This window comes from Stegodyphus dumicola, chromosome 8 (assembly GCF_044657685.1).
Source record: "Stegodyphus dumicola isolate Sdum_Otavi_A_Nest chromosome 8, ASM4465768v1".
Classification (NCBI taxonomy): Eukaryota; Metazoa; Arthropoda; class Arachnida; order Araneae; family Eresidae; genus Stegodyphus; species Stegodyphus dumicola.
In genome coordinates this window covers 91,464,195-91,487,600 of record NC_140775.1, presented here as the reverse complement: position 1 = coordinate 91,487,600, position 23,406 = coordinate 91,464,195, and the positions used below count along the sequence as shown (strand labels likewise).

The 23,406-nt window shown below is 30.6% G+C and overlaps 1 protein-coding gene across 1 annotated transcript in view; it reads left to right on the top strand.

Annotated features, from left to right (window-relative positions):
• The window catches only part of LOC118191630 (uncharacterized), a 139,051-nt gene that overhangs the window by 12,207 nt on the left and 103,438 nt on the right, over positions 1–23,406 (top strand). The window contains exons 4-9 of the mRNA XM_085823004.1: positions 1,834–1,882; positions 3,003–3,108; positions 12,079–12,123; positions 12,213–12,263; positions 13,506–13,578; positions 13,982–14,170. Of these exons, the coding sequence (XP_085679130.1) occupies positions 1,834–1,882; positions 3,003–3,108; positions 12,079–12,123; positions 12,213–12,263; positions 13,506–13,578; positions 13,982–14,170 (513 nt within the window). The remainder of the gene's footprint in view (positions 1–1,833; positions 1,883–3,002; positions 3,109–12,078; positions 12,124–12,212; positions 12,264–13,505; positions 13,579–13,981; positions 14,171–23,406) is intronic.

The window sequence follows — 23,406 nt, the reverse complement described above, 5'->3', positions numbered from 1 at the left end:
GAATTTTTTATTCTAAGTAAAGTAAAGGGCTGTCTGTATATAGCGTGATAATTTTCCAGTAGTTATTAAAATGGAATTCGAAAATAGCCTAACAGTTGGCCACGAGTTAAGAAATGAGAAAAGGGGCATATGCATGTAACATAGTAGAAATCCATCTGGCAAAGAATAGCTAAAAATTGAGAAACATTGGACCTTTAAATATAAATTCCTTATATTTACCTTAATTACAATGGTAGTCTTTCTAAACATCGTTCTTAAACGTAAATTAGAATCGGGTTTGGTTAAGATAAAGTTGCTTAAATGTTAACTCAGAAGTCTTGAAATTACAGAGATATTAGGATTTTTTGCTTAAAAATTTATTTGTTCGATTGAAAATCATAAATTAGATCATAAACAAAAGATGTAAAACAAGATGATATATAGTTCCTCTTGATTTAACGAAATCTTGTTAACAGCAACAGTGCAATCAAAAATACTATTAAACATCATGTAAAAATACAATTTGACTTGCACGACGTTTTTGATTTGCTCTTCAAGAACTGTATTTAAACAGCATTTATCAACTAAATTTATATGATTACATGTTTTAACATCTACGTCCGTTCATTCAGGTGATGTATACGTCATTCAAAAAGGCTAGAAAATAAAATAATTTAAATTATAATCTAATATATATCAATTGAGGAAAAATCTCATAACCGGATAAAGATGATCATGCCACTAAGGGAGTTTACACTCTTATGCTTTTATTTACTATGATGTATAAAACTGTTGAATGCTAATGTAATCAATCAATCAGTGAAAACTATTAATAAATGAATAAACTTGTGCTTGAAGCATATAAGGGAAGTCTTTCATTGCATTTCACATTCATGTAAATGAGGCTTTATTTTTTTAACTTTTAAATAAAAAGTCATTTTAATTGAATTGCTGATTTTTTGCATGTTTTTTTTTCTTTCCTTTATTAAGAAATTCAATGTTTTATATGAAAGAATAATTTATATCTGATCTTGTGCTCTTTACAGAGGAATCTGAAATGAATACTTGCACTTATTAAGATAACTTTATAGAGACATTAGATTATTTCGAAGCAGAAGATGTGAAAAATGAGCAATACCCTCGCCGGGACTCGAACCACTGACCTCTCGAATACGCGTCGAGTATGCTGACCAATACACTACGCAGGCATCCTAAAAAGGGAGGAGAAATACCAATACCTTATATACTCCCCCTTTTAAACATCATGTAAAAATACAATTTGACTTGCACTAGGGATTAGGTGCCCCTATCGCCAAAGCCTGGTAGTGGAGAATCATGGTGGTGAACTTTTATAGTACATCTTTTTTTTTTTTTTTTTTTTTTTTTTTTTTTTTTTTCATTTTAATAATGATTTGTATCCAAAGTATATTTGTTCAGCTAAATTTTGAAGAATTATTCAGTAATTTTGATCAGTGCAACGTTAATCCTCCTCGAGTAATTATTTCGATTAGTTTATTACTTGCCCAAATGAAGTTTTAACATCAAGTTTTAAAAGAAGTTTTAATTAAAAATTAACACTTTAGGTAATTTAAATGCACTAAAATCAATTTTTTCTCTCCACCCAAAAAAATAAGAATGAAATAAATTTTTTTATTAGTTTCAGTTAGCAAATTTTTTGCATTTAATAATTTTGAATGACTTATTGCTTTTTTCGGTTTATGTGGGTTATGGTAATGTTTTTCTTGTTTTCTAAGAATTAGTAACGTCATTTCCTATCATAATGCATGCTTTTTTTTCTACTTTTTATCTATTGTAATGGATTTCTGTTTCATATTATTCTAGATAAAAATTCAGTTGTTTGTAATTATTAAAGAAGGAAAAATCATTCACCCACGACATACTGGTATGTAGTTCATTAACAGTATTAAAATTCATGATTACATGCATATTTCTCTCTCTGTAATTTTTGTATACTTTACGCTTTAAAACTCACCGGTTGTAAATGAGTTACCTGTGACGAACAAAATTCTTTTGAAATGATTTACCCATTTGCACTAAGAGGTATGATAAAAATTGCTTATATCACAAAAATGTATTTCCACCTTATCTGACTCTATTTTTTTTTCTAAAGAAGACACCTTCATAGTTGCACTTTTAATTAATGGTACTAACATTCATGAGCATATAACTGCATACATTAGTTTGCTTGTGAAACAAAGATAAGATCACAAATGGACAAGGACATGACAGAGCGAAGTGATTAGTTGAAAGGCATCACATCAGTGCCATACATTTAGTATTCACATTAAAATGTCTTTTTTTTTTTTTTCAACAGATAAACCTTTCACTCTTAGGCATTTATATAAATGAAATTTTCTAGAACTAGTCTAAATGGGATTATCTAGCTCATTTATTTATTTTGCAATTCTTTATCCATCATAGAATATTTGTGGGAAATTTAAGGTCTGTGGTAAATCTAAACTTTGCTTAAACCCTGGAACATTAAACATTACATTACAGAATCCCTTCAGTAATTTCGAGTCATAGCAAAATTTTTTCTGGATATTATTATAAGTCATGGCAAAAGAGTATCATTAATTCTTTGAAAGGCTTTCAAGTTAACTAATAAATCTAGGAAGTACTTTTCTTGTATGGCATTTTTCAAAATCTTTAGAAATTTTTGCAAATATGTTAATGAAAATATCTCCCTCTTTCTCAGGTAATTCTTATTGAAAGTCTTTTATGTTATATCTAATAATAGATACTGAACCATTTAAATGATTAACTAAATTTTAATGTAGAGCCTGAAGGAATATTTGTAAATTAATTTTAAGTTTGTATTTCACCCTTCACAAACTTTTGTTAAAATGATTACATTAAAACTATGTATTAAATATTTTAATCAATAGGATGAAATTTAGTTTGCTCAGTTTTGTAACATTATTGCAGAGTGATCAGCACTGATGGTAATTTAAAGGCCTTATTAGCAATCTTTCATTCCTTATAAAGTTTTTAAATTTCAGAATTTTCTCGTGTATATTGTAAATTATGGATACAGGAAGGAAAGAATTATGTCACTTCTGTTAAGGATTCTTCTTCGGAATTATTATGGCATGAGGCTTTTGTTTTGTAAGTACAAAAGAATTGTTTGTAGGTACTATTTTTGGTAAGTGTATTTTTAATGTGACATATTCACAGCGTATTTTACAGAAATCTAAAATCATTGAAACATTTATCTCAGTTATAGTACAGGTAACTAGTTATTCTTGAAATATGAAGAATTTATAACTCATGCTATCTGATTATTGCGTTTAGTTTTTTTAAAGAAATAATATTAATACCAACATTATTCTGTGAAATAATAATTTTATTTTATATATTTCTAAAAATGCATATTTGTTTTCTTAATATTTTTTATTACATGTCTTTATTTATTTAGCATTTTATTAAATTAACGGATCCTTTTTTTCGGGGCGGGGTCGACTTTAACACCTCGTGTTCCACGAGTCTTACCCAAGTAAGTTATATCACTAACAAAATAAATACATGTGCAATAGCACTGAAAATGAGTAAAATTATTAAAAGTTAAAATAATAAATAAATAAAAAATAAGTAAAAGAAAAATAAAATAAAATAAAAAGTAATAAAATAATGAGAGCTCAATAATCTATATTGAGAATGAAATTTCGAAAAGCAGAAATTGTCTCTTTTGTCGGAAAAAGTTCAGAAAAGATTGGTTGCCATTATACAGAGAGGTGCTTCAGAGTTGCCTGAAGTATCTTCCTTTGCTTGAGATGATGAATGCACTCAAGAAGAATATGATTAACATCCTCACCGCCGCTATTGCAGCTGTACAAAGAAGCACTTGAAGCAAATCCAGATCGCTTTATATAACTCTTAAATTTACAGTGTCCGGTCAAAAATTGAGTTGCTTTAAAATCTTTTGAAAATTGAACAACTGTTATGCTGTGAAAAATTGCAGGAAAAAACTTTTGGTGCACTATGCTTTTGATGAAGCCAGATATTCTCTAGAATAGATATTCTATAGAATCATTTCTATAAAAACGCTTTTATTGAGAAACAGGGACACGGAGATTTAAATGAATATAAAGTTTTTTGGCTACTTTTGCTAGAGCCTCAGCTCTCTCATTTCTAAAATTTCCACAGTGTCTACGAAAGTAAGCAAAATGAATGTCGATTTCAAGGTCTTGTAAGGTCTTAATGCGTATTAATTACAAAGAGAACATGCCCATTTTTTTCAACATACTTCTCAAAGGTACAGTAAACTTTTGTCGAGCATGGCTTTGCAGCAAGCGATTTTGCATAGTTTTTTTTAATCCACTAGCTGAGCAACCCAAGTCGATGTATGATCATTTCTCTCCTGTTAGCAAATCTGTAATTACATATTTACCAGTTTTTATTTCCCTTTCTTTTCGCGTTGTATTTCTCTTAATTTAAAAAATTCAGTATGACGTCTAAAACGGAAAGAATGAAGATGGCAAAGCATCAAAAGGACACAAAGTTTTAATATTATCTTAGAAAATTAAAATTTTAGGTAAGCTGACAAATGGTACACAAGTTTCATCTTTTTCAATAGAGCTAGTTGTAAACGAATGAAACGTAAAAACAGTAATGGAATGGATGAAGAAATGATTCTGTCTAGTTTTAAAGTTTCAGACGGTATTCGCAAAGGTTGCTCAAGCTTAAAGAATTCTGCAATTGGAAAATAGGGAGAAAGCATTAATAGCTTGGACTGATAAAGCCATTGGCTACTAAGTGTTTCGGGTAGAGGGGAAAGTCAAAGAATTAATAGAGAAATGAAGAATGAAGAAGGATCGTACTATTGCACTAGCTAACACTAAAAGCAGCGGTACAGAAGAAGATGAAGTGTCTTCCATAAAGTTAAACGAATTGCTTAGAAAATAGGATGAACAGTCTAATTTTGTTATGGAGATTGAGAAAATGAAGAAAGACGAAGACATTTTATGAGAAACATTGAAAAACTCTGGTCTCCTTAACGCGAAATTTTTAAAGAGTTGCATCAGTTTCCAGGGAAAAGTCACTAGCTTTTGAAAAAAGTAATAGTGTCATGAATCTATCTATTAAAAAAAAAAAAAAAAAAAAAAATTCCTTTCAATCAACATTCCTTTCATTTCCCCCTTTAAATGAAATTATATTTAGATTTATTTAAATTATACAGAAATTTCTTAATTTGAACAATATCTAACTATCTATCTTATCTTATCTTAATTATCTCAATATCTAACGCACTTTTTCCACAGAAGTTAATTTTAAGGAAAGCTGCTATGCCGTACGCGCAGTGTAGTATTGACGTAACCCTCATGTCTGAAAGGGTTTACTTAAACTGTTTAAATTTGTGACAGATATATCTGCCATGGCTAATTCTTGTAAAATATTGCTTATATTAATTCCTTAGTATATCCTTAGTATAATTCTCCTTGTATTTCATCACATCTCCCACTCTCCATTAAATCACTCAAACTCCCCGTTTTAATGTTTAGCCTTTACTGCCATCCAGCCGCTATAAAGGTTTGTGACCCCGACTGCTGAAGCGATGAGCCCGGGTTCGAATCCCGAAAAACAACTCTTACGTAATTAAATATCTACCGCTTCCGGCCAGTTGTAGTGGCGCAAGACTAAGGCTATTAAATAAAGCTTCCGGCGTTGAAAAAAAAAAGCGTTGAAATTTTTTTTTTTTTTTTCCTAAAGAAAATGCCTTTCCAATAATCAGCGAAATTTATTGAAATAATTGAATTTAAATTGTACAAACTCCATTTCTCCGCTTCTAATGATTTTCAGCATAATTTTTCTTATTAAATTTTACTTGACCTGAATTGTCTAAATCTAGTGTGGATACCTTTAGAACATTTTATGAAGGTTCCATCAATATTTAAAGGATTAATATTTGTATTTAACTTTGTTTCCTATCAGTAAATTAAATATTATTAAGCTTATCCACACAATAACTATGTACATTAACCACTAATTTATTTTCATCACATTTAAAAGTACTTTGTGCAAGAAAATTACAAAAGGATATTAGGCAAAAAGCATAAAATTTAGAATATCAAATTAAATATTCTAATAAATATTTCACATCAGAATCATATTTATAAATAATTCAATAACCTGAATCATGTATTCTAAAGTGAATTTAAATCATTGTCATGTATTCTAAAGTGAATTTAAGTCAATTTGGAGTTCTTTTGAAATGGCTTCTAGGTTTTTTTTGTGCCAAGCACCACGAAAACCTAGTTTTCAATCAAGAATTTCCTGAATTTTCATATTTCAGTGTTTGCAGCTTAGGATTAGTAAAGGAATTATGCGGTTGGACTAAATATAATCCAGTTTCTTTCAGGTACATTTCCTATTCTTTGTATAGCCATCTGTTAAGGCTGGATTTTAACAGCATGTTTTCTTTCAATGATGTATAACTTTATTGTATGAAAATTAAATCATTATTGACTGTTCAGCAATATTAGTGGCTCTGAAAAGAAGCAACTTATTTCTGGTCAGAAGACCCCTTAAGGAAATAACAAAATTATAACACACTGAAAGACAGAACAGGTCGAAATTAATAGGAAAGAAAACTATATATGTGGTTAAAAAAAAGACAGCAAGAGTTGGAAGCATGGTTACGATAGAATCCAACTTTATTGGCAAACTAGTGTCATATCTTACATCAGCTGAAGTTCCTAGAAGTGGTTAATATAAAAGTATATTAAATATATAATTTTGTTATAAGTTTCCTGTTTTTTTTAATACTTAAAATATTTTTTAATTTTATTGTTTCATTTTTATTTTAAAATTTCTCTCGGAGGTAAATACTGCTGGTGTGGGATTCATTGTATAATACAAAATTAAGTACATTAGCTATAAATTGTCTAAGTTGAATAGTAACTTATTATTTTTTAAATAATCGCCCCTCACTAACAAAGCAAATGTATTGTGCTATTAACTTCCTTTGAATATTAAAAGTTGAGATACCTTCTTTTTTAACGCATTTTAAATGAGAGAGTTTTTAATATTCATTATTTCTTCATTTATACTCAATGTATGATCTTAGAAACTTCAGCAAAAATTTATATAAATTGGGAAATGTCTGTAAGAATGATTTTTATAGCCAAGATAATCAAAGGTAACCTCCATCAGTATAGAATCAAAATTACCCATCTTTTACAATTAATTAAAATCGTTTGAGACTGCATTTCACCTAAGGAGAGTATGCATCTAAAGAGACATATAAAGAGAGTGTGCAAGTTAATTTTAGATATAGTATTTTTTGAATCCAAGTTTTATATCCTAGAAATATGGATTTTAAATTCTTATTTGCAGAAATGCTAAGATTCAAAAAATCGCAACTAATATATCATATTTTACTTATATATTTCTTACCTTCACACAGTTTTAGCCATCATGTTTAGTACGTTATTTAGAAGCTTATGATTTGTCATAGCAAACTTCAAGGTATGGGTCTATGATGTAGAGTACAAAGTGTAAGCGAAAAGAAAATTACTAAAACTAATAATTGTAACTGACTTCTTTGAAATGTAGAACAAAGAAATATTATTTTTTCTTTTTGCATACGCTTTTTAATCTGCGAAGTTCTCTCTTTGCGAAAATTTGCAATACCTGAAAAACTTATTAATTTGGTCACCATTACTTTTACTGAGACAAAACTTAGGGCTAAAATCCAGAATAATCTTTCTGAACCTATTGTTGTTTCAAATGGGCTCAGACAGGGTGATAAACTGGCCTGCCTGCTTTTTAACCTTGCCCTCCAAAAAATCATAAAAGACTACAACATTAATACTCGTGGAACTATCTTTAACAAGTCTTCAGATTTTTGCGTTTGCTGACGATACTGACATAGTCGCACGCACTCCTGAGTCACTTAGAGAGACTTTTACATCTCTAGAGACTGCAGCCAGCAGAATGCATCTAGCAATCAACCGAAATAAAACTAAATACGTGCCATGTGGTAATGACAGCAGCCCCTATCTTGAATTTGGGAATTACAAATTTGAAACTGTTAGCAAATATTTAGGATCAGAAGTTAATACTCTCAATGATTTAATGCCTGAGATCCGTAGTAGAGTCACAGATGCTAACCGATGTTTTTTCGGCCTCAAAAACTACTCCAAGTCTAACTTTACTAGCAGAGAAACAGATTTTAATTTACAAAAGCTTAGCAGACCCATTCTTACATACTCTGCTGAGACCTGGGCTATGACAGAAAAAGCTAAAAGTATCATTTCTGTCTTTGAAAGAAAAATTTTGAGACGTATTTTTGGTGGCATAAAATGTAACAATATCTGGAGAAGAAGAACTAACTCTGAACTCTATAAATCTTTTAAAGAAATAGATATAGTAAAATATACAAGGATTCAGAGAATTAAATGGGCAGGACACCTGTGAAGAATGGATGAAAATCGAGTAACTAAAAAGATCTTCTCCGCCAGAGCATTCGGCACCCGAAAAAGAGGGAGACCTAAACTTAGGTGGCTCGACTGTTTGAAAACAGACTTAAGAATTTTAAAAATAACCAATTCGATGTCTATGGCCAGGGATAAAAGAGCTTGGAATTCGATTCTGAGGTAGGCAAGGGCCTATCTTGGGCTGTCTGGCCATTGAAGAAGAAGAACAGTATACCTGAACAGATTCAGACTTAGGGATACTCCTTCTGCGAATGCGGAGAGGATGGCGATACGGACCATTATTACTTCCATTGTGTGCATACAAGAACCTAGCACTTGAAGAAACCAGCGAACTGTGCCTGGACAATGTGGACGAATAACACACTCAAAAACAGAATAGCCCTTGATAAAATAGAGAAAATCTCAAGACACTGTCTAAGCAGAAACAACCGTGGATAATATTATAATGTTTCAAATGTTCAGAACTTAAAGCAGATAACCAGAATAACGCTTAGTGCCTTGCAGTTATCAATATGTAAAAACTGTTATTAGTATATAATATTCAACCTTGTTACTTTGGAGTCTTTCCCCGCCGTGATGGATATAATTCCGTTTGGTTCATGTCCGTGGTCGGAAGCCATCATAGCGGTGCACTCACTCACTCACTTAGCCGACACGGACGCTTAGCCGACAAGGACACTTCGCCGACAGGACATTTAGCAGGCACATATTTAGCCGCCAGTGAGTCTCGCTCTTCCCAATGCTTTCAGATTTCTAATACTTTCACATTTTATTGCTACTTTGCTCAACACATCAGTGCTATATTCATTCCCGTATAAAGTCGTATGGCTTCTCCCACTAATGAAATTTCCTTTCCCTGTCAGGAAGCAGAATGATTCGCCCTACTCCTCGCCACACTGGAACTACTTTTTTTTTTTTTTTTTAAATGCAATTTTCACTCTCAGAATTTACGCTTTAGGAATCGTATATTTATTAATCTGGGATAGGGTTCTGATCCAGGAATTTGTGTCTCGTGGCCAGCGGTCACCTAACAGAAATAGGTTTGGTTTAAGGGGAGGGATACCTTCGTGGAGGACTTTCAAAGGAAAACTGGCTCGTATACATGTTACAAATGTGGCAAACCTCGAAAACACCCATGCAGCCAGTCCGTTAGCAGGATTGGAAATTCGGACTGAATTCGGCAGTACTCAGCGACTTTACCGCTCGGCCGCTGCTGGACTTAACAGAAATACAGTGACCGTTTTACTTAATATACAAAATAGTAATGATAAAACAGTAATGTAAAATAGTAAGGAAACGAAAAGTTATTAGAAATTTGAAAGCATTAAGAAGAGAGAGATAGGAAATTAATATCGCTTACTAAACAAGAAATATTATTAATGATGTGAAAGGTATTCAAAGGAACACAGTTGATTAAATGAAGAAGCTTTACGGACAATTTTTGCAAATCCGATATTAAAATATAACTAAAGTGACCGTCGTAGTTAGCTAAAAAAGTTCTTTCGAAAATTAATTCATATTCCCTGACGAGAAAGTTCAACGCTTTTTCAATTTGGCCAATATACACCAAACAGCACGATATATATCAAACTATGCTAAATTACACAAGAATTAAAAGTACATATGGGATCTTTAAGATACGAAAAATGAATTTTACTGATAGGTGAAAAAAATGACTTTAAATGTTGAACTTATGGCGAAGTCGAGAATTTTTGTAATTGATATTAAGTTTGAATAATTATTGGGTACGTGCCAGCTAAACGTTACTGTCGGCTTAATGCCCAGTTGACTAAATGTCTTGGCAAATTAAATTTCCCGTAGCTAAATGTTCTGACGGCTAACTCTCTGTGTTGGCTAAATGTCCTGTCGGCTAAATGTCCTCTCGGCTAAGTGTCCTTGTCGGCTAAATGTCCTGTCGGCTAATTGGTGTCGGTTAAATGTCTCGTCAGCTAAGTGTCACGCACCCAATCAATTGCACATACGACAAATTTTTCGGAAGCAACGATCTAATTACGCTTTTAACTTAAATGTGATAATACCATATAATTTTTCTTATCTAGATTTTCATGATTTCAAGTTTTTTTTCGGGGGGGGGGTAAAGGAAATGGATGAAAATTATGCAAGTAGAATACTTATTTTTATATTACTCAAAATGAAATTTTTTGTTTTCTTTTTTTTTTATACACGCCTCATTTTTATCATGGAAAAAATAATAAATTACATAAATTTGACAATTTTTTTAGGAATCACACTCATATTCCCGTACACAACCTCTCTTTTCTTGTTTTATGGGTGTTTAAAAATATTATTTATTAACAGAAGGATTGATTTGCTTATGTATATAGTAGAAAGTGTAGAAAAAATAGAAATGAAAAGGAAAATTATAAAAATGAATACACATCTTTTTTAAAAAGCTTCCCTCCTCTTTTTTTTTCTCAGCTTATTTTGAAGAATTGCCGGTGAATGGATAAATTCAAAAGAGCTGCAGATAGCAGTAGGGTAAAGTAAAATTATAGAAGTAGTGTATTCTCAGCAGGTTTAGCTAATCTCTTCTGTGTAAGAGAAAATCATTTGGAAGAAATTGAATTTTATCTTATTAATTCATATATGACGTTACTGCATTTCTGATTAATTTAAACATTTTCATTATATATATGTTTAGTTTCACTTCTACGCCTATGATAACTTTCTGTGGTAATATGTACTTGTTTTCCTTTGCTTTGAGATCTCCTTTCACATCTATAAGTTTGAATGAATTTCGAAACTGAATTTCAGTTGCTAACAGCAATAAAAATAGAAGATTAACATATTTATTATGGAAGAGCAGAACAAACTTGAATTACTATTTAAAAAACTGAATTTGAATCATGAAAAGCCCTTTAAAATCAGAGCTCATTCATATTTACTTCTGTAAGAGAAAATATTATTCAGCTGTCTTAAAATATTTTAATAAAAATAAAATTTGACTACACGGATCTGATTGACATTTGGATATCAGCAAAAAATACATGTTTGTTGCTAATTGATGGAACTTGATAAATTATTGCTTTTCAGGCAAAATTGATTTTTTGGCAAGTAACTGTAATAAAAAGCAAGTATTATGAGAAAACTGTTATGGTAAGGAAATGAGAGAAAATTATATGGTACAAGAAGATGCACTTTGTTTGTTTGAGCCTAGTTTGGTTTGAGAAGACGTGCAATGAACAAAAGATTCACTCTTGTCACTAATTATGATGTAAGTGTTCAATATATGATTGTGCAAAATATGCACTTTTCATGTGAGTTGCTAATGTCATTAACTTTTATAATTTTACCAATATAACCGTTCCATTTGTACACTTAACTGTTAGGGAGAATTATATTCTGGCTTTTAGTGAGGTGGAAAAATCATGATACTTTATGAGTGTCATAAAAATTTGGGAGGCACAGGGACTTTGTGTTATTTACGGCATTTATGATATGTAAAAGTGTATAATAAATAATTATCTGCGTATTAAAAATCTACAGTTTGCATCGATTTTCATGCTGAATTTAGTGCTTGAATTTCGATTAAGAAACTGAGATTTATACATAGTTTTAAATTAAAAGTTTCAAGCTTGAATTATGTTTCTCTTTTGATACTATCATGTAAAATTTTCAGGGATGTGAATAATTGCTCATTGGATTGTTTGCATATGCAAGTATGGTAAGTGTGAATGCATCATTTTCTTGCACATACTGTTAAATTTAAATGTCACATTTTATTATAATGTACTTTATTTTTATTATTTTTAGGTCATCTCGCCGCGGACTTATTGAAAAACTATCAAAACCTTCTCCTGAAGTGTGGGCTTTCAGATTATTTATTTTTCATTTTTATGTAATTGCTGAGTATATTTAATTCACTGATATATTGGCAACTAATTTGATAATAGTCAAAGTTAAAGCTGAAATAAAAACTTAAATTTTAAAGCTTTCATTTATTAGTAATTTGCAAAGAACTTAATCTAACAGGGAAATGCAAAATTTCTTTTATCTTACTGTTTAATAAATTATAAATATCTTAGCTTTATTTCTCTCAGTTTTTGCCGTTTATGTACTTATGGTAAAGAAGAATTAGAATTTTTACACTGATCAGTTTTTTAAACGAATGGATAGTTAGAATAACATGGAATGTTCTTTGAATTCTCTACAGATATAATGAGTAGTATATGCAGTGAAATGTCATGGGATACATTGAATGTTTTTTCTTAAATGAATGTTTTTTCTTAGCTTTATACCATATTTCGACAGTTTTATATCTGTTAATTTGGTGGGAAATTCAAGGGAACTGTACTGTTATGTATACCTTCAATTTTTTTTTTTTTTTCAAAATTAACTGCTGACCTATTTCTTTTTAATAGTTTTGGAGGGGGAGAATGAACCAAGGGGAAAAGAGGTGACTTTAAATATAATATTATTAATTTTTTAACTTAATGTACAGTTTGATTCCTGTCATCTAACATAAAAGCCACATAAATGAATAATTGACATGTTTTGTTGGAAAAAGCCTGAGCCTCCCAAATAATTTTATTTTATTTATAAAATTACAATAAAAGATTTTTTAAGCTGATAAGCATATTTCTGTTTTATTAACACACGTTTACAATCCCCTTGTTTTCATCCCAATGACTGAAAACTAGCTAAACATTACTCCAATTAAAGTGAATATAGTATATGATAACTTTTTTGCTGTTGTTTAAATTCTTATAGATTTTAATTAATATTATATTTATGTAATGGTTTTGTAAAAAATTGTGTAATTGTAATGTAAATTGTGTAAAAAATTCATAAAATATTAGACTTTTATATTTGATGATTTTATAATTTGGTTGCGATGTTTATTGCAGAATATATACACACACACACATTTAAAAAAAAAAAAAAACTCTAACCATTTATCCTAAAGAAAAGAAATTAGAAAAGTCTAAAGAAAGGCTTATTAGTTTTTTTTTTTTTTTTTACTTAGCATAAAGTTATAAATTTAATATCAAATTGCAAAAAATTGTAATCCATTTTTATCATTCATTTTTTTTTTTTTTTTTTCAGTACGAAAGAAAATGATCCATTACACAATCACATTGGAGATTATTTGATTGGGGAAGTTAACCAGGAAATAAAGGTAAAACTACTTTTTCATCTTGCAAGAATTCCAACCAAAAATACTTCAAGCTTATTTTCAAGTAAAACAGCATTTAAAAATTTGTATATGCACTATTTTTTTCTCTCATAATATTTTTTTCTTGTTTGAAATAAGTAGTGTTTTTATAGGTATAGTGGTAGTAGATATCATTATGTAATGATAAGATTCGGGTTAAAAACTGGGAACTTCTAGTTTTAGTCTTTTCGACTTTTTCTTATTTTTATTATTCCAAAAAGACTTCATTTAAACTTTTTTCTCTTTGAGGGAGTTTTGAGATACCAAGGTTTGATTGTATGCGTTATTATTTATTGAATTTTTATATTCTAAATTTAATGTTTCATAACATGTGGCAAATTTACTGTCATTATAATTTCCACTCAAGTATTTACCTTGCGTTGCTCAAGATGTTCTCTGGACTGTTAAGAAAGGGCCAAGAAAAGTTTATACGAGAGGGCAAGTAAACGTTTTCATACAGCTTATATCAAAAAGGAGAAAGGACCATGCTGTTCATATCCATATTCATATGGCACTTCTACGCCAGTGTTATGAGAAGCAACAGCTACATTTTCAAGTAAGAATATGTTCATTAAAATTATTTATGTTCATTAAGTAACAAATTTATTTATTTATTTATTTTATTTATATGAAGAGTTTCAAATTAAATGCATTATTAGTAGAGTTATTAGTAGCATTATTAGTAGGGGAAATGAGAGTTCTGAGCCAGGGAGCTCAGGGAGCGGGAGTTGAGGGAGCTCCCGAGAAGGAATGCTTAGCCGTGGAAGGGAGGCTTATCTGAAAATGGGGACAGGGAGCCTTATCGAGCTACTACGTCACAGAAAAAAGACGTATGCTTAGGTTTTATTAATTTGGTGATTTGAGTAATATTAGGCACTGATTAGTTATATAATAATGTGTAAACTTTCTTATTTATATTGAATTTTTAAAAACATATATCAAGTACAAAAACATATATCAAGTGACTGATACAGTTCATTTCATTAAGCAGATATTAGTATATAATAAAATGTTTCCTTAACAGTATTTACTCGAAGGTTGAATGTCTATAATACTGCTACATATAATGGGTTTCATACAGATAATAAATTTTAAACCAAATCAGAAGTTTATTAAAATACAAACCATAGTGAGTACTATTTCTTAATTTGGTGATTTAGACATTTATATCCATGCGATCACTTGTGAACTTACTTATATTGAGTTCTTAAAAACATATATCAAGTATGTGTTTGAGTTTCTTTAAACAGAAATTACTATACAATAAAATATTTCCTTCACAGATAACCTCTTTGGAAGATAATTATTTTCTTACTTGTATTTATCCTATGACTGAATATCTACAAAACTGCTACATGTCATCACAATTATATTTTATTGATTTACCGGAGGTGATGTCTTTCGTTAATAAATTTTTAGGCTTTGTGTTTTTTCTTCACTACGTATATGATGATTACTTCCTAGGTACCCTTAACGAATATTATTTTCGAATTTAATGATTGAGTGATCCTATACACTCAGAATTTTACCATATTTCTTAAATCGTCTGTTCATAATATAAGACGTACTTTCCTTAATCTTAATTACATTACTCACTTTTAGTATTAAATTCATTTTACCCAGAGTTTTTTTCATACTTGTTAGCCATACTTTTAACTTATTTGTTATATTTTACGAGTGTCATTACGAAAACACGCGTTTTTGTGCGTTATATTATTCAATGTTTGATGTAATTTTTAATTTTATTCGTTCTTTTTAACGTTAGTGATCTTCAACATATTATCTATTTTAACTTATTTCATATATTTTCTGATTATATAAATGACTTGTATTTAATTTTACATGTAACAGTTATAGCTTGTTTTGTACATGTTAACCTTCATTACATTTAATATACTCTAATTTTTAACCAATTTATATTTTCACACTATGTGCGTGACTTTTACTTGATTTATCTCATACATTTTAACCTTCATAATTTCCAGTTTAGTTGTAATTTTAATATAATTCCTATATTTTCACATCATATACCTGACTTTTATTTAATTTTAGGTGTAAATTTTAACTTTCTATATTTTAACGTTTTTAGTTTCCAACATACTCTAAATTGTAACTAATTTGCTATATTTTCACACTATGTACATGATTTTAATTGAATTTATAGCTACTTTCATACGTTAAAACCTTCGTAATTTCAAATATACTTTTAATTTTTGTTTAATTCCTATATTTTTTAACAATATATATGAATTTTATTTAATTTTAGATGTAATTTTTAACTTGTTTCGGACATTTTAAACCTTCGTAATTTTTAACTTCGTAAATTTTGAGCTTGTTTATAACATTTCCCTACCATATACCTGACTTATTTAATTCTAGATGTAAATTTTAACTCCTTTCTATTTTTAGCCCACCAGCGGCCGAGCGGTAAAGTCGCTGAACACTGGTAGTTCGGTCCGAGGTTCGAATCCCGCAAACGGGCTGGCTGCATGGGCGTTTTCGTGATTTTCCCCATGTGTAACGTGTATACGAGCCAATTTCCCTTAGAAAGTCCTCCACGAAGGCATCCCTCCCCTTAGGCAGATAGCCCTCGAGGCTTTGCCATAATCACACACACACACACACCTTTCTATTTTTATCGTTTTTAGTTTCCAACATACTAAGAATTTTAACTAATTTGTTATATTTTCACATGACTTTCATTTAATTTGTAACGACTTTCATAAGTTTTAACCTTCCTAATTCCAAACAGGCGCTTCATTTTTCTATTTTCTTACTATGTATATGAGCTTTATTTAATTTTAGATGTTGTTTTTAACTTGTTTCGTAAATTTTATACCTTCGCAATTTTTAAAGTCCTCTAATTTTGAACTTGTTTATTACATTTTCCCACCATACGCATGAACTTTAGATAATTTTAGATGTCATTGTTATACTTTTCTGACACTGGGTTTCTTTCTAGTTTCCAACATACTCTAAAATTTAACTCTGTTTTATAATTTGTGATTGTAACTGCGCTTTTGATTTTACTATTTAAGCTAAATTAACATGCTTAAATTTCTTATAAATAGAGATCGATTTTAATTAAGCATTTTATTTTACAACCTTTAACTGTTATTTATATCCAATTCGTTGAATAGCCCTTTACTTAGTCCATATTTTATAGTACTATTTTAATTTGCAAATTATACATTTTATCATTCTGTAGTACTTTTACCATGACTTATCCTACTATTTTACTTCATTATTAGCTTCATTTGCATTTTCAAACTTTAACATTTCCTGCATATTCTGGTATTTCCTTTTAATTCTGAATACCCTTTATATCTGAATATATGCTTTTAAGCTCTTCAATGTAACTAATGTTCAGTTTTTAATCTTGATTCTCATTAAGCTAGTTTGATAGATTCTCAATTTTTAGAATGAAATCTCAACTTTCATCCATAATTTTAGAACTATATTTATTCTTTCATGTACTCATACAAAATTCTTTCTTATTATTTTGAAAGCTCAGTACCTTTTAATTCAGTAATTTGTACTAATTGAATGCATTCTACATCACTTTAAATGTCTCGACTATGTAAATTTTCACTTTATTACCTTTTCCTACACTAAGTACGGATATTTCTACCTTCATGAACGACTTTCATGTGAAATTGACGAAATTTGACGTTACATGTATAAAAGAAATTTCTAAGGTAAACATTTCCAGTATTGAATAAGAAATGAATGACCATTGATTTTACCCATTGGTTACCATTTCATCTCTTGAAAGTTTGTTTTATTGATATGCATTTATTTCTAACGCATAATGTTAACACATTTTTTTTAACTTAGTCCAGTTCCAACTTAATTCACTAGACAATTTCATATATAGACTATTTTTTAATTTCTTAGACTAAAATGTTCTTTTCGAAAATGTCAGTTTGCATTAATTTATTTACCAATTTATTTTCTTACGAACGAAATCTTGTGAGGTACTTTACACAACATATATCATTACCAATATACCTATATTTACAGAAGGAACTACAGAGAGAAAGAGTAAGAGACATTTTACCCAAATCTCCACTATAATTTCGAATATTTTAACCTTCTTCATCACAAATACAGAAATTTCTTCGTACAATACTCATTATATCAGTTAAATATTCCTTACTAATACACATTTAATGAGGAATATCCCCTTTTCAATACAAAATTACACCCAAATAAGTGTTACTTTTTCTTATAATTGTAGATATATTTTTGCATTACACAACATATATCATTACCAATATACCTATATTTACAGAAGGAACCAAAGAGAGAAAGAGTAAGAGACATTTTACTCAAATCTCCACTATAATTTCGAACGTTTTAATCTTCATCATCACAAATACAGAAATTTATTCGTACAATACTCATCATAGCAATTAAATATTCCTTACTAATACACCTTTAATGGGGAATAACTGATTTTAAATACAAAATTACACCCAAATAAGTGTTACGTTTTCTTATAATTGTACATAATATATGTTTGCATTATACGAACTTTCTATTCATTTTCGAGAACTTTAATTTGCTAAATATTACCGTTTTCTGAGAGAAAAAAACTCCAAAAACCATATAAATCATTTAACTTTTCCTGTAGTATTCCCACAGTATAGAATAACTAACTTAGAACTATTTTCTTAATATTAAGAACTAAATATGAAATAAGCAATTTTTACTATAAAATATATAAGGTTTTACCCAAATGAAGATATAACCTTTACCGAATTTAAGTTACTCACCCAGAATTCCCAACAAATGTTTAGAAATGTGCGATAGAAAGCAATATATGTACCTAAAATGAGTCTTAACAGATTCTTATCGGCTCCAGATTTACTTTTAGTGGGAAAAACCTGAAGTTCACTTTTTTTACCCTTGTCAATATACACAGAAAAGGTCATGAATCATTCTGTAGTACAATTAGCACTTTACATACACTTAATACTAATCCAAATAATTTTAATTAACTTTCAATTAGGATTTTTTAAAAGAAAAGAATATTTATGCGATACATTATTAAATTATCCCCAAGCGTTGTTGAGGAAAATGCAATTAATATCCACGTTCACGCTAAGAAAATCCCACTCATTAGGAACAGTAAAACCTTACCAATACTTAAACGAAATATAAAATCTTGTAATGAATTAATATAAAACCTGAGTAACAAATCATTTCCTATAAGCAGTATACGGTTAAAAAAGAGTTTTCTTACAACTTATCAACGAGTTTTCTTACTATTTATCAACTTTTAAGAAGTAAGAGTAAGGTAATGAACCAACGTTTTTAGAAATTTTCCTTTATTCTCTAAATCTATCCTTTTGTAGTAACGAGAAAATTCAGTGATCCTAACTTTATTTTTATGTAGGCATGCGCATTTATTCTAACAGACGAAAATCCGAATATCTCACTTTTCCAAAGATTTAGCTTTAGACTTACTTTCATCGGAAAAGGAAAATAATTTTACTTAAAAAGCAGGATATCTTCCATTAAAAGACCTTGAAACAATCACGATCAGATCTATATGTAGCACTCAGTGATTTAGTTTCAAACCAAATTTTGATATTGTTTAATCATGCAAGCAATAATTTTCATCTTCGAGTTAAATTTTATACGATTGCAACAGATTTTTCAATGGCTTTCATGCTCATATTGTGTAAAAGATTTCTAGTTTTGACTATTTTAATTTATAATATTGAGAAATACATTGATTATTTTCAGAAAACGTCATTTCAGAATCATATTTTTACAACTCTGAAACTTTTGCATAACACTTTCTATCATAATGACAACCAGATACTACATTATTTTTTACAAAAACATGAATTTATTTTTTTAATTCCTCTTTTAGAGATACTAATAAATTCTGCTATAGAAAGAAGTTTCAATTCCTATTATAACTCTATACACTATTTGCAAAGAGAAAAAACACTGTAGATGATAATATAGCATCATATCACCCATATATTTTTAAAAATTTAGAACAATTTCAGTAAGGCAAATTATCTACAGAGTTTTCAAATACGGTTTTATTTCTGAAAGAAATTGCCTAACCTACCGCTCATTTACTTCTAAACCATTTAAATAAGACCAACCAATTAATAAAATATTTGAATTTTCGATAAAGGTTAGTATATCTATACAGTTATTTAATTCATGAAGTACCAAATTTTGAAAATAATAAGAGTAAAAACGTCACTATTTAAGAATTTAGTAAGAGATCTTCAGTAATGAGAGTGAACATATAACGAACTTCATGCAAGATTTTTATCGTTTCATACCAAAAATTTCACTATTTCGTAAATTCTAAGAACATAGCCCAATCTTTTTCAAAGAATATCATTTCACATTAATTAGAGAGTGCCATACGAGTTTAATTGCACGTGCTTACTGAATGACACTAAAAATTTCAAGGAAAAATTCAAATATTTTTCATCTTTCATGAAAATTTGTGAATAACAATGATATTTCATGAGAGCTAGGAGACTTAGTGCAATGAAAATGTATGAAAAAAAAGAAAACTATTTTCAAAATCTGAATTCTGAAAAAAAATACCGAAAATATGTTTTTCATACGCAAACTATTGCAACGAATTAATGGCATTTTATACCATATTACTTACCATTTCTTACTCACAAAACTATTTTAAGTTCTCTATTCGAAGCTTAGCATCCATAAATTTCTCCATAAATCAAAACGGCATTCTCAAAAAAGCATATAAGCCGGACTGCGTTATAAAAGCGTTTCTCTCGACATCCTCAGATTTTACTACAATTTGGAAACAGCCTGACGTCAGGTCTATCATAGTCATATACTTAGTAGATCGGATTTTTCTAATTATCTCATCAATTATCGGGAGGTGATATGTATGATATTTAGTTGTACTATTCAGTTTACGGTAATCAACTGCGAATCTTTACGAATTCCGATGACGGTGGAAGACCGTTTTTTCTTCCTACATAAAACTACTGGGCTTGTGTAGGGGCTGCTACTCGGAGCAATTATTTTATTTGCCAGCATCTGTTTAATATGCTATTCCAAGATTTCTTCCTTCACACGTAGCGATAAGGCTTAGCCTGAACTGGGGGGGGGGCATTTCCTACATTTATCTCATGTTGCACCACCTGACAGAAACCGGGCTTCTCTATAAAAAATTCTTACCAAATTTTCCATTTTCTTTTCCTCCTCTTCCTGGAGATGATTTAGATCTACGTCTAGCATGGCTCCTCTTCTTCTTCTACAGCATCCATCTGAACCTGTAAGGTAAAGTTCTTAAAATTTAATTTTGCTCTTGCTGCGGGTAAAATGTCCAGCCCCTAAATAACCTAATAATAATAAGTTAGTTAACCTAATAATAAGTTGGTTCTTCACTACCAAAAAATTCACTTTTTGTGTCTCGTTCTTTATTTGCAAGCGCAGTCCTACTTTTCCTAATGCAGATACACTATTTTCCTTGGGCGGCAATTACTTTCTGCCCCGTAGTTTTAAATAGTCTGTAACGGCGAATATTCTTTTTAAAGAAGTCTTGCGTCAAAAAGTTGCATTGAGCTCCAGTGCCGAGTAAGGCGGTAGTAGAGACGTTGTTTAATAAAAGATGAATTTCCGGCAAGGCCAAATTCTGTACAGCTACCTTATTTAATTTAATTTCCGAGGTATTTTTCTTCCCAGGGGGTAACCGGGCCCTCTTCTTGCTCACTCTGATCAATTTAAATTATTTTTCTGCGCCCCTTGCTTTTTCTGCTGCTTAATGCGATCTCCAAATGCTTTCGAATAACCCGTCTTCTTATTATCGTCTTTTTCAATCTTCCCCGCTTGCCAATAAGGATACTTCTTACTTTGAAGTTTTTCTTGAGGCGGAAACCTCAAATACTGGCGGAAATTTTCTGAACGCGCATTTTCAGCTGCTCGTCTGCTTTGGAAATTCACGGCAAGCTGAAATAGGTTTTTTAAGGTCTGGGAATTTCTTATCTTCAGGAAACCTTGAATCGACGGAAACAGATGCGGCAAAATTACTTCAATTAATTCGCTATCCGCCATTTTTCCATACAATAAATTAAATATTTGTATCTTCCTCAAGATAAAGTCCATCAAATCTTCGACGTTCGTCTGATATTTACTAAAAAGCTCTGCCTCCAGCTTCGCTTGGTCTTTAACTCCGTGAAACGCTTTAAACAGATCACTTTTCAGATTTTCCTATGTGTAGGTTTCGGGACCTGGATCCCCCAACAGGAATTTTCGAATGTCCTTAAACCAGGGCTTGGCCTTTTAGATTAGCTATAGCAATTCTAACTTTCTGAAGCTGGTTTATTGAATGTAAGGTAAAATGCAGGTCCAGCTGCTCCAGGAAAGTCACCACGGAACCTCTGCCATCAAACGTTGCGGCTGGCTTCATAGCTGCTCGCATGGTTTCTACGATAAAACCGAATCCCTCCATGGGGTTTGCTGGTGGCTGAGGGATTTGAAAGGTGGGAGGGATCAACGCAAATTTCTCGTTTTTTAACGACATGGTTCATCAAAGTGTTTCGGGTGCTAATGTAGGATTCTTCACTTTTATCTCTATTAGCTAAGTGTTGAGGAACCTAGTGAACTACTAAGCGAATAATTGCTTATGTCCGAGAACAAAATCGTAAACTCAAGAAGTGTTAATTACCCTTTATTGCTCAAAACACAGATTTACAGATGTGCGCTCTCTCAGGACGTACAACAAAGCCTCCATCTGGGCTTAAAGATGTAAGAAATAAGAACTTAACTGTTGACTAACTAAGAGATTTAAACGAAGTTAACACAATTTCTAAACAAGTTGACCCGTAATATTAAATTAGCTAGCGAAGTTATCAAGGGCACGTAAAACGGCAGCCGAGCACAGCAACAGCTTAGAAAGACGTAGCCAAAAGGCAAGCGCGCGCTATTCAGGATTTCTAAATCGCTCTCTCGAAGTCAGTGAACTTCGACTTAAATACTCTCTACTACTTATCTGCATTTAAGGCGATTCTAAAATCTTATTCTGGTAAGGAATTGCAAGCTGAAGTTGGAAGAGACAGGAAAGATGCTTTAACTTAAAATAACTATTATAAAATTAGGATATACCTTACAACGTTAAAATCAAATTTGTCAATAATTGTAAGATTAAAGCAGAAATATCAACAGGTGAAGTTGTATTTTATGATAATTACGGTCTCAGCTTTCAGGAGTGGTTGCGCGGTCTATTACAAACAAAAGCAGCAGCTTCGCGCTGTCAGATCAGAAGTCTGTTGCGCTCGCCAAAGATGCATCTGCACCAAAAGCCGATATCAAAATGTTCCGAAAGAGCTTTTAACGAAGCGTATGACAAATCATAAATCGTATACATGAATATCAGAGTAACAGAGACAAATAAAGATTTTTAATTATTGAATGGTTCAAATTGTAGACTGATTTCGCTGCTTATGCTGCCTCCTTACGATGCCACCTTATGCCGCTTCTTCTCTGTATCACAGCACGGCATGGCTCTGATTGTTAGTATACTGGCAATATTCTCATCATAAAAAAATTTCAAAGAATCTGAAGTGGTTTTTTTTTTTTTTTTTTTTTTTTTATTTATTTATTTTTTTTTATGTTTTACAGTTTTATGTTAGGTTTGACATTGAGTTAAAATTCATGTAATAGTAGCATATAGAAGGAGCATATTGCATAACAAGCACCATCCTGGAACAGATGGTATTCTCTGTGTGAAGCATATCTATATTTTTAAAAGCCTGAAAAGCTTAGTTTACAATTAAT